The sequence below is a fragment of the Aulonocara stuartgranti genome, assembly GCF_965226115.1.
Source record: "Aulonocara stuartgranti genome assembly, chromosome: 20".
Taxonomy (NCBI): Eukaryota; Metazoa; Chordata; class Actinopteri; order Cichliformes; family Cichlidae; genus Aulonocara; species Aulonocara stuartgranti.
This window is the reverse complement of record NC_138956.1, coordinates 33,331,097-33,348,494: the sequence shown is the minus strand read 5'-3', so window position 1 is coordinate 33,348,494 and position 17,398 is coordinate 33,331,097. Positions and strand designations below refer to the sequence as shown.

The 17,398-nt window shown below is 38.7% G+C and overlaps 2 protein-coding genes across 3 annotated transcripts; one reads left to right on the top strand and one right to left on the bottom strand.

Moving 5' to 3' along the window:
* Positions 1-10: 10 nt before the first annotated feature.
* On the bottom strand, positions 11-8,668 carry letmd1 (LETM1 domain containing 1). The gene is made up of 9 exons (XM_082518934.1): positions 8,442-8,668; positions 8,002-8,156; positions 7,119-7,234; positions 5,535-5,617; positions 5,218-5,404; positions 3,980-4,081; positions 3,735-3,887; positions 3,554-3,650; positions 11-1,170 (listed from the first exon to the last, which is right to left on the bottom strand). The coding sequence occupies exons 1-9, from the start codon at positions 8,555-8,557 to the stop codon at positions 1,094-1,096; spliced, it is 1,086 nt and encodes a 361-aa protein (XP_082375060.1). The 5' UTR covers positions 8,558-8,668; the 3' UTR covers positions 11-1,093.
* Positions 8,669-9,425: 757 nt separating this feature from the next.
* On the top strand, positions 9,426-12,235 carry gtsf1 (gametocyte specific factor 1). 2 transcript variants are annotated; one of them, XM_082518943.1, is made up of 7 exons: positions 9,426-9,551; positions 10,230-10,330; positions 10,423-10,529; positions 10,988-11,114; positions 11,203-11,292; positions 11,799-11,856; positions 11,937-12,235. In XM_082518943.1, exons 1-7 carry the CDS (start codon positions 9,520-9,522, stop codon positions 12,010-12,012), a joined length of 591 nt encoding a protein of 196 aa, XP_082375069.1. In that variant the 5' UTR covers positions 9,426-9,519; the 3' UTR covers positions 12,013-12,235. The 2 variants fall into 2 exon arrangements, with proteins under 2 accessions (XP_082375069.1, XP_082375070.1); XM_082518944.1 differs by lacking the exon at positions 9,426-9,551 and adding an exon at positions 9,572-9,729.
* Positions 12,236-17,398: the final 5,163 nt, after the last annotated feature.

Genomic DNA, 17,398 nt, shown 5'->3' with positions numbered 1-17,398 from the left:
GAGGAAAATGCACCTTTAAGATTTTTATTTCAGACACATTTCCAAGATATTGTATATAATATTGGCACAACACAACACTGAACATTTGCAGAGCAAGTAATAAAAAAAATCTTAAAAAACACAACATAATTTTTGCATCTTCTATTTCAGATAAACTCTGTGTGCTCTTGCAAAAGGCACAGGAAGCGATGACATGTTCAGTTTTACACTTACACAAGTCACCAGCAGATACAACAGGAATTTCCTCTTCGTAGGAGTAACCAGAAAGCAGGCGAAGGGCTTACAACAAATTTTGCACTTAAGTTAATGTCATTCCAGCCTTTCAAAAAAATAAGAAGGTAAACAATAAAGTGATATCTTGTCAGAAATGTGTGCTGTGCCACAAACCAAAAACTTTGAGAACGTGCAAGACGTTCAGCATCTCATCACACAAGCAAGCTTCAATGACTTTACAGCTGGGCCACCAGTGGGCTTTTTCTTTACATAGTTACTCTCAGGGACTTTCATATTGTCTACTGCTGTTTGACGTCAACCAAGTTATAACGCCTCTTCATCTCCACATTACCCACCACAAGTCCTGTTACCCACAACCTTGATCATGGTAAACAATATTCAAAGTATGTAAAAAAAAAAAAACACAAAGTGAGGTACTGGCATGAAAGAACACAGGACATGTTTGATGTGAAATGTAAAAACAAACATGCCCATCTTAATGTAATTCTTTTAAATGGAATGTGTCTGAGCATATCACCAAACAAAAAGAACTGCTGAACTTAAATAACATGTATCAGTTCACACATGCAAACAAGGTTCACATATAGCAATAGATAATCATTACATTACTTCCACATCACCAGTATAGCACTAATGTCTAATAGATGACAATGGATTCATCTTGTTTTTAAATGCTATTAACTGCAAAGGCTTCTTTTTTGTGGTAAATCCTTTGAATAGAAATGGTTTCTTGCCAAAAACACCCTTAAAATGTTGTTTACTTTCCAAAAAGGAGCTGTTGAAAACCTCTTGGAAAGTTTTGCTTTTCATTGCACGTAAGAGAGTATAATCACAACAGCAGATAGCATGTGGCTTCCTGTCAGTGATGGCTGGGACCACTTGGGTAGTTTGCAGAGAGAAACACAATGCTGTGCAAAAGCAGTGACACCTCTGAGTCTGCAAAAATGAAAGTAAAAAATACATGCTAATGTAATAGCTATAAAATAATCATGCAACATTTAGGAAATACTTAAAAGGTCTTTTAAAGCACCCCCCAAAATGCTTTAAATATAACTCAAAGCCTGATCTTTAAGTCACAAAAGGTAGTGGATATTTTGTCTTGACTATTGTACATAGAACAAGTAGTTCCTATATTGTTTAATGTGTGGAGACAATGTGCATTTATTACATTAGCTAGTTAGCAGATTTAGCCTCTAAACAGTTTTTCAAGCCTCCCGTTATAACCTAAAAGAGCCAAGATTTTTGTGTCCGGCCGCTACTTAAGAATGCAGAATATCTTGATAAAGCTGATTAAAAAGATAGACAATAGCCTGATGGTTTCCAGATGCATTTTGGCAAATGCAATCCCTCTTGCTCTCATTCTGAATTGTACTTGGATTAAAAGCAAAGCCTGCTCAAATGTAATTGTCAGCAGATTCTGAATTATGAGAGAAACAAAAAATGCTGTTAGTGTCAAAAAAAATCTTATTCCTTGACTTGGCATAAATCTGTAGAGCAGCAGATTGTGCACTTATCAGGCTGTTCACACTGCTTTGTTAGGGCCATAAGCTGTGCACCAAACACCTCCTCTAGAAAGTTCACCGGCTCATCATCTAGGGTCATGTACTGAACAATAAATGCAACATGCACAGGTAATGCTGAATTATATTGAATTTTGGTTCCAATTAAATGCCCTTTCAGATTAAGTATTTTTTAAATGTTTAACTTTAGAGTAAAGTCCTGCATCAGTGAATGAACTGAGTATTAACATTCAAGTACAAACAGACACTTCATATTCAAATAAGAATTAACTTAAATAATTTTCTGTTCTGTCACTACACATGTTCTTGAGTGAGACCGTTTCTGGAGCTACTTTGATACTACTGCAGTACATAGAAGGAGAAAGACTTGGTTACTCTTCATAAAGATGATTTATATGTTAGATAAACATGCAGTATATTTCATCAGCCATTATCTGCAGGGTGTTTCATTTGTTTAGAGCGCAGGTGTTGAACTCCAGGCCTCAGTGGCCTGGTAATGAACGAATCATTTGATTCAGGTGTGTTGACCCAGGGTGATATCTAAAACCTGCAGGACACCGGCCCTTGAGGCCTGGAGTTTGACACCCCTGGTTTACCGAAACAAAAAGTGGAGTGCCATCTGTTGGAATCATGTCAAATAGCAGTACAGACTCATTCCACTCATTTGGCTACAGATACACTGGAGTTTAGTAAAACTGGAACAAAGATGATTTGTGGGACAGTCTAAGCCTTATACACTGATCAAAAAATTAAAGGAACACCTTTTAGGAACACTTCTGGGATGTTGATCTGGTCAGTTAAGTAGCAGAGTGTGTTTATAACCATTTTCAGCTTTTTTGGTGCACTGGAGGGGCACCAATGAGACAGCCATGAAAATAGGAATGATTTTACCTCATGGGGGCAAGTGACATTTTTACCCTTCTCATCTTTTCTGACAGATTTTTCACTCGATGGCTTGGGTCAGTCTCACTATTGGTAACATGAGGCAATACCTGGGCCCTATAGAGGCTGCACAGGTAGTCCCACTTCTACAGGATAGCACATTAATGTGTACAATTTCCAGAAGTTTTGCTGTGTCTTTCAGTGCAGTCTCAAGAACAGGTGGATTCCAGGGGACAGGCTGTAGAAGGTCGTTAACCCATCAGCAGCACCGGGATCGATTAAATTTTGGCAAAAAGGACGAGCCTGTTAAATAACTTTTTCACTTTAACTTTCAGGGTGTCATTAAATTTAGCCCTCTGTAGGTTGATACTTCCATGTCCATCACACAGTATGCCATTCTTTCATTCCTAACATATTACCCAGTCCACATCAATATCTAGCACGATTTCTTTTCGGATGTCCTTTCAAAGTGTTTTTAATGTTTTTGAGCAGTGTACATCCAACAGATGTGCTGCACTTCAGCTATCCACAGCATCCACAAAGCACATCAACTCTAAATTGTGCTCCACATACACATGCATAAAGCCAGAACTTTAGTTTAGGCTCATATTTACTTACATTTTGAACTATTATTTTGTTTTATTTTAATCCATGGTTTTTCTGACTCATTATGGACATTTTGGGGCTGACTATACAGGTAAGCACAGTAAAAGCAATCAAGTCTCAGCTACTTTATTAGGGAGAAATCTGTGCAATATTCTGTCTGGAAATTTCTCTTCACATAAATCCTCTTAAGGAAACAGGTAAAGTTATTTTTATTACAATTCTGGTCATTTTTCTTTGGCTCTCATCAAAATCTTTAGGGTAGGTGACAGAAAAAAAAGAATCTATACTGCAAATCCAAATAATAATAATACCTTTCAATGAGCTTGACACCTGTAGCCACTGGGACAACCATTCACGACACTGGTTAACACCAAGAACATCAGCATTGAGGCCCCTTAGATAACAAGCCTGAAAGGAGAAAAACATCAAGTATTTATAAAATGGCTTAAAGAGGAAGGCACTCAGTATATAAAGTCATGGAGAGTGATGGACCTGTCTGAGTTCAGAGTCATTCAGCTGGTGAACGCCCAGTCTGCTGAGGCCCCGGTCCAGTTGGAGCAACTCCAGCCCGTGGCTGCTTAGCCGCTGGCCAATCAAGAAGCCGGGGAGCCGTGGCGTCAAGAAGAGCAGCGGGCTGATGTGTCTCTGATTAGCCATAAAAACATGAATACGAAGGCTTTACTAAGCCTTTTGCATTCCTGTTAACTGAGACAGAAAATTGGAGGAGTTTTACTGACCATGTGATCAACGCTCATTCTCCTTATACCCAAAGGAGGTCCAGAAAACAGGCTTCGGATAGCAAGGATTTCAGACGCTTTGGGGTTTGCTCCACTTTGGACCTGAACAAATATCAAACATACATGTACTGGTTAGAAATGAACAGATCTGCAAATCTGTACTGTTTCACACAGTTCACAGCCAAACTTTGTGGCGTTTAGGCACCATCATGACTGACTCCTGCAATGTTTATTAAACTGAAGAATGAGAACTAGGGTGCACTTACTATTTGTGCATCCATAATGAACAGTTTAAAATTTAACAAATAAGTTGTAGTTTTCTAATGAAAAGAAATGACAGTTATCCTCGCAAACTGGCCAAGTATCCCAGCTATGTGTCCAAAGTTTGAAGTGAAAAACTGCGCGAAAGAATACTTAGCAGAGCAGAAAAACAATGCACTATTTTAAAACCACTGACAATTTAGAGTGAGGATTTCCATTGTCTTAATAAGAGGGGGGATACATTAAATAGCAAGTGAGGAGTCAGTTTTCACAGTCGACATGGAAGTGGGGAAAAAATTGGACAGCATAAGAATCTCTCAGACAGAACTGTAATGGCCAGATCACTTGCACAGATCATCTTCAAACCACAGGTATCAGGTGTTTCCCCAATAAGCATGGGTTAGTACTAGAAGCAGGCCAAGCACAGACAAGCAACAAGATTTCTTGGGTGCTTACAAGATTATAAGCACCCAAGAAAGCTGACAGGACACATGCATGGAGCACAATAACCACAGACAGGTCATAGTGCGCATGCTCTCGGCTCTCCACCACTAAAATCTACCCAAATCATCAGCTGGATAGCCTTTAGTGATTATGCAAGTGCAAAGCTGGGTTATTGAGCAAGGGAAGAAGATGGATCAGTTTGATGAGTCACATTTTCTCTTACATCATGTGCACGGCCAAGAGGATGTGTGTGCGTGTCCTTAACTTTGGAAGAGTGCTGGCAGGATATGCTACAGATTTAGTGCAAGACAGTAGAAGAAAAGTGATGTCTGGGCAATGTTCGGCTGAAAAATCTTTGGTTCTGACATTAATGAGGATGTTACTTTGAGACATAATATCTAGTTATTCCCTGATAACTCGTGCTACATTCAGGAAGATAACATTATAAAGGGCCACACTGTAAAAACTGTTCGTGAATGATTAGTGTACTTTGAAAGCAGAAAGCAGTACTGCTACACATTCCCGATACTTACTTTTGCACACAGGTCCTTAAGTTGTCTCTGTAAGTGACCATTTTTGACCTGCTGACTCGTGCACTCAAGTCCTTTGAGCACCGGCCAGTGGTGCCGAGCTCTGAGGGAGTGGTACACTCTCCGAAACTCCAGCTGCTGGCTGGGAGTCCAGAAGTGAGGGATCAGGAGCTGACGGGGGAAGAAATACCTGTCGATGCAGGAGGAGGTGTTGTTAGCAGAGTGAGGCACACTAAGTGACAGAAAATGATTAATGAACAGGGACAGCAACATAAATAAGCCTGCAAATCAAATGAGATGGTTATTTCAAGAGGACTCACATCAAGACAAAAACCAGGTAGTTGGCAAAGGGAGGGATGGATATGATCACCAGCGGGATGGCCTTGATCAAGTCTCTGCGAAACTGTCAAACACAAGTCAAGTGAGCCAAGTTACTGTGAGACATTACAGCCCTGAAACACTGACAATGCATAAACTAAAAATACTACACTGCCATAAACACAGGAATTGAAACTCTACCAAAATCTACACTAATTTATGAGAATGGGTGACTAAACGCTAATCCCTCCCCTTAAAGGATGCTCTGACAGTCCTCACGATTATGAAATTCTTTTTAAATACCATTAGTATTTACTCAGAGCGATAGCTCAGATTGAATACCTGACGTACAAAATCAGAGAGATGAATCGGCTGAGATGTATGGAGGGGAGAAAGTGGGATTATCGGGAAAAGGATGCAGAAGATGAGGCTGACAAGCAAGAAAAAAAACAAAAGAAAAAGGAGCTTTACGGTTGTTTTGACAGGAAACGCTGATGGTTGGCATGAAAAGGGAAGATTTAGAAGACAAGAAGAGTTGGAAACAGACATTCCACTGAACTGATCAAAAAGAAGAAGCTGCCAAAAATAAATAAGAGCATTGCTTACATCAGCATTACACATTTTTCAATGCTGATAAAGTAGATGACCTTCTCTACCTCCTGAGGCATGCCATCCCACCCCTAATGAAGTGCTAGCATCTTGATAAATCCTCACGCCTGTTAACCTAATACCAGACAGAATTAACTCATTATGACCGGTTCAAACAGTAGGTGTTTGTTTTTTCTTTTTATGGTTGATTTAAGCCTTTTCATTTTAGGAGTTTAAATTAGAATATATTAATTTGTTATTTTGATCTTGAATTCTGTTTTTCTGTCTATTTATTCTTTTAATGAATACAAACTGATGGCTGCACTAAATAATATGATAGTTTATTTGCCTTTAAAATTTTATACAGTTTTGCCAATTAGTGTCAAAACAAAATAGAACTGGTTTTATTTGTGTGCATGGAGATGGTGTTAACCCGACATGAATTCCCATTGCCGGTATTACACTAATAATACTCCAATCGATAATCTAAATAAAATAGGATTATATTGGATTTTCTGTGACAAAATGCATCACATTTTGGTAGATAACGTGATAGAAAACGCAACTTTTTTTTGCTAAGAGTGAATGTATGAAGGAAAGGATTTTTAAAAAGATCCCAGATAAAAAAAAAAAAGCAGAGGGAATTTCTATACAAGGGAATTTCTTTTTGCAACCAGGGTTCGCCTCCTGCTGGCCATTAGATAGAATGCAGTCAAAAGAAAATTTTACACTCAGAAGCAATAGCATCATATTAACAATCAAAATCAAGTATATTCCAAACTTTTGCAATTTGAAAGATTAAAAAAATCAAATAATGTTTTTCTGACTTATTGCAGATTTAATAATAACAAAATAAATGTAATTATATTTAATACAAATTTAATAATAATAAAGAAATTACTCATTTTCACTGAGCTATAAGCAGTTTGATTCCCTCCATTTCTAATATGTGTGGAAAATTCTGATATTTCTGTGTGCAGTGTGGTAAACAGACCCACCTGTCTGAGTTTCTCCATGTCCCTGTAAGGCAAATCCTGGAACTTTACTCCATCAGACCACATTTTTCCTTTTATCCTCCTGATATCTTTGGCATCTCGGAACAGTAGCTTGAATCCTGGAATGAGTGACAGAAAAATTTGTTTTAAATATTACTGTAGATTTTAAAAAATTTATTTGACTCTTAGAACAAAGTGCTTTGTAGCATGCTGTTTATTTAGACACCAACTCCTTAGCCTGCTTGTACTCTGTAGATGTTCGCTTTAGATTGGGGCCACAAAATGATGTAATTGTATAATCATTTGTATATTACAAACAGTATGTAGTATGCAATGTTTGTTTGCTTGTTTAATGCAGTTTTAATAAAGTAAAATGAAAATTTGACTTGCAAGACCTGAAAAAAATAAGCTCGGGTAAGTGATGGACAAGAACAGTGTTTTCTGGATATAATGCTGCTGATGGGGTGATGTTTGAAAGAAGACAACTGGACTTCTTTAGGTTTTTGAAGACATTTCACCTACCATCCAAAAGGCTTTTCAATTCTAGAACAAAAGCAGACACACCTATACAGGAAGTAAAGACCCTGAGGACCCTGATGTTAGTAGACCAGGTGAAACGATCATATTAAGGCCATGGAATATGAGAAATCTGGCTATTAAATGTCTTATTTTAACTCCAGATTCTGATCATGAGTTGGGTCTTGAATTCTCTCTCTCAGCAACTTTCATCTTCAAAAACCTTCATATATAAGGTGCCTATGTACTACAGCAGCCTGTTTCCTGGTCCCTAGTCAGGTTTCCCAACCTCATTGTTGGGCTAACAACACTCACAGGGCTCTCCTGCAGTTTTTTGGAGACCTCAGGAGTGAGTAAACCGTGAGCTTACCTTCCACGAAAGTGTGATAGAGCAGAAAAAAGCGGGGAAATCGCTTTTTAAGGAAATCTTCATATTTGGTATTAGCCCACTGGAGTTTGGAGGCAACATAACGAGCAAAACCTCGTCTGACTTCGGACGATGAGTAGTGTCTACACAGGGGCAGTCTGTCAGAGAGGAAAGATATCTGTCATTAAAGGAATAAAATAATTGTTTGTACATTAAAGAATTAAACATGATTACTCTTTATCGTTGGGGTATGCACCGATCACGATATAATAATTGCTCTGATGAAAATATCAACAACGTACTTTATTTTTTATTTTAAATTTTATTTTCAATATCTCTTATCAGCCGGTAGGTATAGCTAGCTTAGCAAAGGTTTACGAAACACGAGTAAAACAAAAATGATAAATGATGGAAGCGACGATGTTAATCGGCTTCATATATACCTGAACTGACAGACCACGTAGGGAGAGTAAAGACCATGTGTTATCCTGTTTTTACCGAGACGACAGTGTCGGATTAAAGACAGTTGACTACACAGACTCGAACAGGACAGCGCCATGTTTGACAGGCAGCGCACTTACCGTAATGACGCTCATATACAGCAAAGATTAAAGTGAGTCAGTTACCGTAATGGAAAAAAATGGTGCCAGGGTAAATAAGAGTCACATGCTACTAAGTGTGTAAAATGATGGCAAAAAATAACCTTTTTTGTTTTATAAATGTAAATAAGCATTCTAAAAACACTGACTCTTTCATATTTTAATGAACCATCTATTCACAAAATAAAACGTCTGCTTTAATATAAGAAAAATATGATATGATGTGATACAAATAGGTCCAGTTACAAATAAGTATTTTATTATAAGTATATTACATTTTGTTGTTTTTCGCTGCTCTAATACAATAATTTCTAACCTTTTAAGATCACTAAAGAATTTCAGATTTTTTCTTATTCTTCATACTACTTCTTTGCCAGTAGCTGTGTACTTTTACGTTAGCATTTTACTTTGAGTACTGGAATTTTACATGTAATCAGTAGTGTCTACTGTATGTACTCTTACTTTTGCAGTTCATTTAATTTAGCAATCCTTCCAAAAGTCAGTGCAATTTAATTAGCATGTTTTATTGATGCTATTTATCATCTTTACTTAAAAATGAGTGGGTAGTTTTTGCACGGACAACTAATTTAATTAGCTGCTTCTTCCACCAAAAGCCAGAGATTCAGTTTGCACATTTTATTGATAGTATTCATAGTTCATATAAAAATATTTTTTAAAAAGAAAAAAGGTAAAATCGGCCCTGCGACAGACTGGCGACCTGTCCAGGGTGTACCCCGCCTCTCGCCCTATGACAGCTGGGATAGGCTCCAGCGCCCCCCGCGACCCTGAAAAGGATAAGCGGAAGCGAATGGATGGATGGAAAAAGGTAAAATCCCCGTAGAGCTAATAAAAAAAATTTAACTGCCAAAAATCACGTGACTCTTCGCGAGATTTAAAGAAGTGGGGCGGCTCTGGTTGTTTGATGTCTTTTGAGAGAAACGGATCTCTTTCATGGTAATTTTAAACTGCTTCTAGGCTTTATTCGAACCATTTTCTATAAACGTTACAAAAGTTAAGTGCAGGTGTTTAAAATTCACGTGTTAGTGTCTCAGGCAATGTGCTGAGTAGCTAGGCAACTTTTTTGCTAACAGACTTTGGAAACCGGCCAGGTCTTCTTGCTGCATATTTTACGGTAACGTTTGATGAGCTAGGTACTGTGTAGCGTGTCCACGAGTTAGCTCTGCGACTTATTTTATCCATATAGAATGGCTTTATATCAGTCAAACGTGAATATTTGGTCATCATGGGATGTTTAATCAGGTCAAAGAAGAACTGGGGGTGTAGGAACCACCTGCACCTATACTGAGACACAAAGAGTTGGGGGGGAAGAGCTAGCTTCATTCACTAAGGTCACTCATGTTTCTGTCTTTGTACACACATTAGGAGTATTTTTTTCTTCTTCTCTATATTTAAAAATAATCCAAACCAGCAGGCTAAGTTAAGCTCACTTTGGGGTAACAGAAAAATGTTGCACACCTGCAGAGCTGAAGGGTTAATGTGGTTATGCAGCTTGTGAATGCTGTGCCATGTGTTGGCATTACCAAAGTGCAAGCATTTAGCTTACACAATTCCTGCGTGTCTATTTGGGGGTGGGTGGTTATATTTTAATTTAAACTGTTTGCCTGCCCACAGTAAATTCCAGCTACAGATGGCGAGCAATTTTGTAATTGGAAGCACCAGCAGTCCCTGCAGGACCTCTTCTGCAGAGCCAGCACAGCTGGTGGAGGAATATGGTGAAACTTTTTTTTAAACATTAAGGTGTTGTCAGTACTTTAAATCCTAAGTTAATGCATTTGCTTCCCCCCCCCCCCCCCCCCCTTTAAAGATGGGAAAGGAAACACAGACCCAGAAAAACTTCTTCAGTGCCCTTTTGATAAAAACCACAAGATCCGGTCCAGCCGCTTTCCTTACCACATCATAAAGTGCAGGAAGGTGAGTCAAGTGCTAGTATCTTTAAAATTTTAGGTTTTAGTTGTATTTTCTTTCTATTTTACATTAGTCTGTCAAATTGAGTTTACTCATTTTAGTTTTGTTTTTTAGTTTCTGTAGTTCCAGTGATGGTTTTAATCTTATAAGAGACTTTGGCCTTGTTAGATGTTCACAGCAGCCATTACAATGCAAACATTAAATCTTGGAAGGGCCTCTGGATTTCATGCAGCTGAGTTAAACAGGATCCTATTGAATAATCTAACCACTGAACCAGTGCTTACAATTATTTTTATTCAGCAGAACATCAAAACGCTAAAGTAGCCAAATTTTCTCCACTGGTGGATGAGGGAGAATAAAAATTGCTAAGTGGCGAAGCTGGTACTGGTCTTGAGTAATTTCCTGGCTTGAATGAAACTTTAGCCATGATTGAAAGTTTGATTGTTTATACAAACTCTCTGCAGAACCATCCCAAACTGGCCCGTGAACTAAAAACCTGCCCTTTTAATGCTCGCCACCTGGTCCCCAAACATGAGCTGGCTCACCACACTGAGACCTGCGAGGACAGAGTTCCTGTGGACATGGAAGAAGGTAAGACTGCTTTTTTTTTTTTTTCTTTAACTTAAATTTAATCATGTTTAACCTTGTGAATATTTCTTATTTTACACCCCTGTTACAGATGGAAGTTCAAGTTCAAATGGACCTTGTAACTGGCATGTCCCAGTCAGCACTTGGGTTAACCCAAACATGACTGAGGATTGGGATCAAGGTATGACTTATAACCTCATCATCTTGGTATTGGCACAAGGATGACTAACCCTTACCTGGCTGTGTGAATCAAGCGTTAAAGTGCTTTAGACTCGTTTTCCTTGTAATGGAAAGCTGAAGACAACTGCTCCTCCTGCTTGAAGCTTACGCTCACTTGATCTGTGACCTCTGTAAACGCTTCATCTGGGTTAATGGTCTTGGTTGCTAGTTTTAGTAATTATTACTGAATAAAACTCTTTAACTCTGGAAGATTGTTCAGGGCTGTTGTGATGAACTGCTACTGTGTAAAATGTGAAATATCCCATTTCTCACCTAGGTCAACCTTTTTCGAACCTTGTGTCTGAAAACTGCTTTTCCCCCTTCAGTTTCTGACTGTTAAACAATACTTTCCATTTTAAGAATGGGTCTGGGTCTAAATGCACCTGAAATATAAACTTTTTGTGCTGCACCCTGAGACATTGAGACAATACTTAGTGAAAGTATTAAGGTAACTGTCCCATCTTGCAGAGGCAGATAACACTGCTCCTCCATTTGTGTGGGGTGAAACCAAAACCATTGGGCCAAAGTAAGTCAGCTCTTCCATCAGTCTGAATCGGCTAACAGTAGTTTTTCTTTGTTCTCTAACTGTTGTCTCTCTCCCACCAGACAGGAAACAAGACCCACCAACAATCTTGGTCCAACGTTTAGATCACCCAGTGACATTCCATGGTCTGGTTTTTAAGCTATAATTTGTATTTACTGCATATGCAAGCATGTTTAGGCATTTCCCTTTTTAAATTTGTTCTTAACATTTTTTTTTTTTTAAATCTCCCTCAATGTGACTCATGCCTTCTGCCAGATGCAGACTACGTTGATGTGATATGTCCACTTTTTTTTTTTTTTTTTCTAGCATCCTCACTGTTTAGTCAGACTGCATTGTTGCTTAATAAAGCTGTTTACGTGAAGAAACTTGAGTAAATTCATTTTCAGTCACATGCTATGCAATGATTCAAGATGGTTTAAAGGCAAACTTTTCAAGTCCTATATTTGCAGCACATCCTATATTTGACATCAAGTCACAAGGTCTGATTAAACGCCAAAAACAGTTGGTGTAGAGCAGGGATGGGGGAACTGGAGGCCTCAAGGGCCTGTGTCCTGCAGGTTTTGGATGTCACCCTGGGTCGACACACCTGAATCAAATGGTTAGTTCATTACCAGGCCTCTGGAGAATTTCAAGACATTTTGAGGAGGTAATTCAGCCATTTTAAACAAACTGCTTGGTGTAACATGAGTTGTGTAGTGGCTATTCTAGTTGTGCAGCATGCATACGTACGCTTATAACAGCTTGGAACACTTTGACTTCAGTGTTGCTTTGATTGGTTAGCATTCAATATAACGCACCCTGAGGTAGCTGTGTTTTAGTACTATATAAAATTGAGTTGGAATGAGTTCTTGGCATAATTTCATCAAGGTGCTCCACGCATTCCTCAGATTTTGAGTGACATGATTGCATCACAGTTGCTACACATCCATGACTGGAATTTCATGTTCCGCCACATTGCAAACGTGCTCTATTGCAGCGGTCCCCAACCTTTTTTTGCGCCACGGACCGGTTTATGCCCGACAATATTTTCATGGACCGGCCTAAGGTGTCGTGGATAACTACAACAAAATAAAACTAGTACCGGTACCGAAAAAAGAAAATTTATTCATAACACATGGTACCGGTACCGGTCCGAGGCCCGGGGGTTAGGGACTGCTGCTCTATTGGATTGAGATCTGATGACGTGGAGGTCATTTGAGTACAGTGAACTTGCTATCAAGTTCAAGAAACCAGTTTGACATGACTTAAGAGGTTTGCAAAGTCCTGCTGGGCCTTTGTGTGGAGTGGTTGGATGTGGTTGTAATTTTTAATAGAGGTAAAATGTTTGGGTTTTTTAGCCCTTAAATATCCTGTGGATCAGGGCTCATAAACGCTTGAAAATAAAATTAACTGAAGTAAAAACCTAATTGTTTTTAGGTTTCAACTGGTCTAGCTGTTGGTTTGAGGTGAAGTTGAATTTGTAGGTACACGTCATCCTCTATTACTCTTTCCACTTTTCATAATGCACCAGTGACTGTAAACCATCCCCAGAGCCTCACCTTTACTCCGTCAATCATGCTTCTTGTCATTGTGGCTAGATAGTTCTGCCTTTGTCTAATCCAACCATAAAACTTTTCTCCAGAAGGCTAATCCACGTGGACAGCTGGAAATTTCAGTCGAGTTTGAAGGTGTCAGTTTTGGAGCAGGGGTGTCTTTCTTGGCCAGCACCTTCTTAGACCATGACAATGGTAAACTGTGATACTGGTTTCCAGTTCATGGCAGGCTTCACTCTGAGTGATTCCTGGGTTGTTCCTGAACTTGCATACAGTTGTCTGAACATGCTCAATCATCCAGGTAAGGAGATCCTGAGGACAAGTTTGAACTGTTTAGAAACGGCCTTCCCAACTCGTGTAAATCTACAATTGTCCTTAGATGTTAACTGAATTCCTTGGACTTTCACATTGTGCTGGGTATTGGTCAATCCAGTAAGTGCTGTCAAACAAATCCTTTTTATTCTGGCAAAAAGAAACTACCAGTTGTAGTCAATCATGATCAGTAACTAGAAGATAATGTGCTTTGGCCCTCATCATGTATTAAAAGATTAAAGTGAATATATGTAAATATTTGATCCTGTGTGGATTATGCAGAACCATTAAAAGGCCAGAGTAACATTCATACCCAAGATCAGTCTGAGCACAGCTGTGTATTAACTGTCATTTTCTGACCTCTGGATGGCGCTATTTGTCAACTTTCTACATTCATTCTTTCTCTTTACGTTCTGTCACTTTGACTTCATTATCACACATCGATTCAATGATCTTCTCTTGTCGGACATGTTTAACATGTGGCTTTTCCGGGTATAAAGAACATTTCTCTCTTGACATTAACTTTGTCATGCATCCAAAGCTGCCGCATAAGAGTGAGCTTAGTTGCAAGTGTCACGATAATCCAAGTGTGAGGGGCAGCATGCCAGCCCACTCTGTCATATCTAAGTGGCATTATTGATTTCATGTGATGACTGTCTATTTTAGTTGTGGCTATTATTAGAAATGTTCACGGGGGCGCTAAACTGCTCTGTGACCATCTGTAAGAACCGGTGACTGAGTAAAGAAAAAAACGTGAACCCTTCACCTCTAAGGCGAAGTGATCTCTCTATTAAGCAGTGAGGGAACATTTTGTTCTAAGGTTTTCCGGTCCTATTAGAGGAAAGCATCTCTACAAAGCAATAAAAAGTTTATAGTACGTGACCAAATTTGTTATATTTCTGTATTTCTGGGATTGGTATCCTACAGAATGACATTAACTCCATCCATGGACATTCACCAATCATCTGATAAATATTAAATTGATGTTAACCATTTTAGCTAACATCAACTTAATTAAATATGATTGACCTTTTGATGACAACCGTCATCAAAATACCAAATACGGGAATTTCTTTTTTAGGATTGTTGTGCAATCCCCAATCCCTACCAGTAATTTTCAGTTGTAGAATCCATGCCAAGGATCATTGAAGCTGATCAAGCAAGACACGGTGTCAACACCTGACTAAGAAACTTGATGCTGTTTTTTCCTTTTATTTTTCATGCATCTGTACCCAGTCTGCTGGACCTCTGTTCTATATATTAACACCAATATGTTTCAATGAGCTACAAGAGCTGCTTATAGTTGTGTTACTACTTGTATGACCACTTAAGGTGGAACATGAAGATGCTTGTATTGATATAAATCTTATAACCTTGCCACTAAGCAGGCTTAAATGTCACGGTGCCCTTTTTAAACCAGCCAATGATGTAATTGTGTATTATCAACGAATAACTGCTAGTAGGAGCCCATGCTGTCTATTTAAATAACACGTTATGTGACATAAAGTGTCTTTAAAAAAAAAAGGAGGTAAACTGAACTGAGCCAGTATTATAAATAGCTCTTCAGATGCTCTCTGATTTCTTAATACCGCGGGTGTTCGTATCTGAGATTTTATGAGTATTTTTAGAAAGTGATTTTATCTCAGCATGGAAGAAATCTTCAGATTTTTAGTAGTACCCTGTGCTCATTGTCGTGGTTGTGCATCAGATACATATGTGATTATTTCAAGGCTGCCAGTTTATTTAAAGACATCACAGGGAGGGAGGGTGTTATGTTATGTCAAAAAGTGGAAAAAGATCCGTTCCTTAGTTGAGAAGTTGGACTGTGTTAAAACTTTTGAACAAGAAGGGTCTTTATGTGAAGAATCAAAATGTATTAGATTTAAAAGTAGAATTAAAAACCGGAAAGTACCACAGTTGTAAATACTGAATTTAACTTAAACATCCTGAATGTTTATTTTTTCATCTGTAGCAACAAGTAAAATTAAATTTGTCATACAAAATTGTCATATGTATCACAATTTTTAATTTCACAATTACTGTAACCAACAGAACTGGCAAAGTAATCAATGCTATCAGTTAAAATCGTCTTTGTCTCTGGTTTTACTCTTTTCTTTTCTTTTTTTATGGTAGGTTGCAGTCACCAGCTCTATCAGCTACATGCTGACATGTTGGAGTGACAAGATCAGTTCATCTTGTGATACAGTCTTCGATGCACTGGCACCTGAAGTTACTTTTGGTTGCTGCCTTGTTTCTCACTGGGAGTTCACTGCTTCGTGTCTCCTTCCAGGCTTCAGACTGGGGAGCATACAACTAACCAGAGTCACTGTTTTAGGATTAATTGTGATGATGCTAATGAACAGAGTAAAAATGATCAGAAGTTGCAAAATAGCGAAAAAGAAAGGGGTACCATTAGGTTCAAAGTCACCATACAAGCCTCCATACAAAGAGGATGTAATTTGATGTGCAGGTGTTCAACCGTATTTAATTTCATTTTCAACTCTTTAGGAATTATTCATAAAGAAGTTAATATTCAGTTCCTTATATTAAGTTCCTCATTTTCAGAACCTCAAAAGTAATTCAGCAAGCTAATATAATTTTAAGTCATGGTTTTGAAGTCAATAACTGTCTGAAGACTGGAAAACCACCAATTCTTCTGTGTCCTCCTTTGAGATGCTTTGCCAGCCCTAAATTGTTTATGGGCCTCTCTGCCTTTAGGTTCATCTTCAGTAACTGAAAAGCAAACTCTGTTGGGTTGAGATCAGGTGACTGACTTGGCCACAGAAAAATATCTAAGTTCTCTGCTTTGAGAGAAATTAGATTGATCGCTCTTAGACTGCCTTTGCACTTTGCATTATCCATTTGCAGTTTTAGAGCATTGGCTGAATCTGAGCAGAGAGGACTTTTCACAATTCATCCTTCCATGAACAGTCACATCATAAGTGGAGATATTATCTGAATTTCAGGAGCGGGATCACACCTCATTCACGCCCCTTCCGGCCTCAGGCTCTATAAGCCCCTTCACCAATACCTGCTGTTCTCATTTTCATGCCCCACCCTTCTCCCGCCCCTTTTTTCTTCTTTCTTCTAATCTTTCTTTCATCCACTTCTCGTTAGTACATGGGGAATGGGTAAATGACTGGATGTAGTGTAAAGCGCTTTGGGGTCCTTAGGGACTAAGTAAAGCACTATACAAATACAGGCCATTTACCATTTACCAGTGCACGGTTCCTCATCCATCGTCGATCATCGTCACTGAGGATGTGGTCCCAGCTAGTGAGATAAACACTAGTGACCCTGTTCTGCTCGCAGCTTTGCATGTCTGTGCTGGAATATTGCTTACACTGTGTTTGACAGATAATGTGGCTTTTAATATTGGGCTTAAAACTTTGCTTTTTTGATAAAGCATAGAGTTAGGGCAGGATCAGTCTGACGAAGTTCAAGCCCATTGTTAACTAACTCTTGCTTCACTGTGGTTTGTCATAACAAGGGCTTTAAAACTGATAACGATTCAGACCTTTGGCTCAGATGAAGCTCAATCACTCTCCTGTTCTTAACGAATTGCACAATGTTTCCTAGTCAAACTACAATAAAAAGTCAAATTTTTACACTCTAGATGTCATTGAGTTGCAGAGATTGGAAGCTGTGGCTGTCTTGCTCTGGTTTGTCTGCTTATGTTT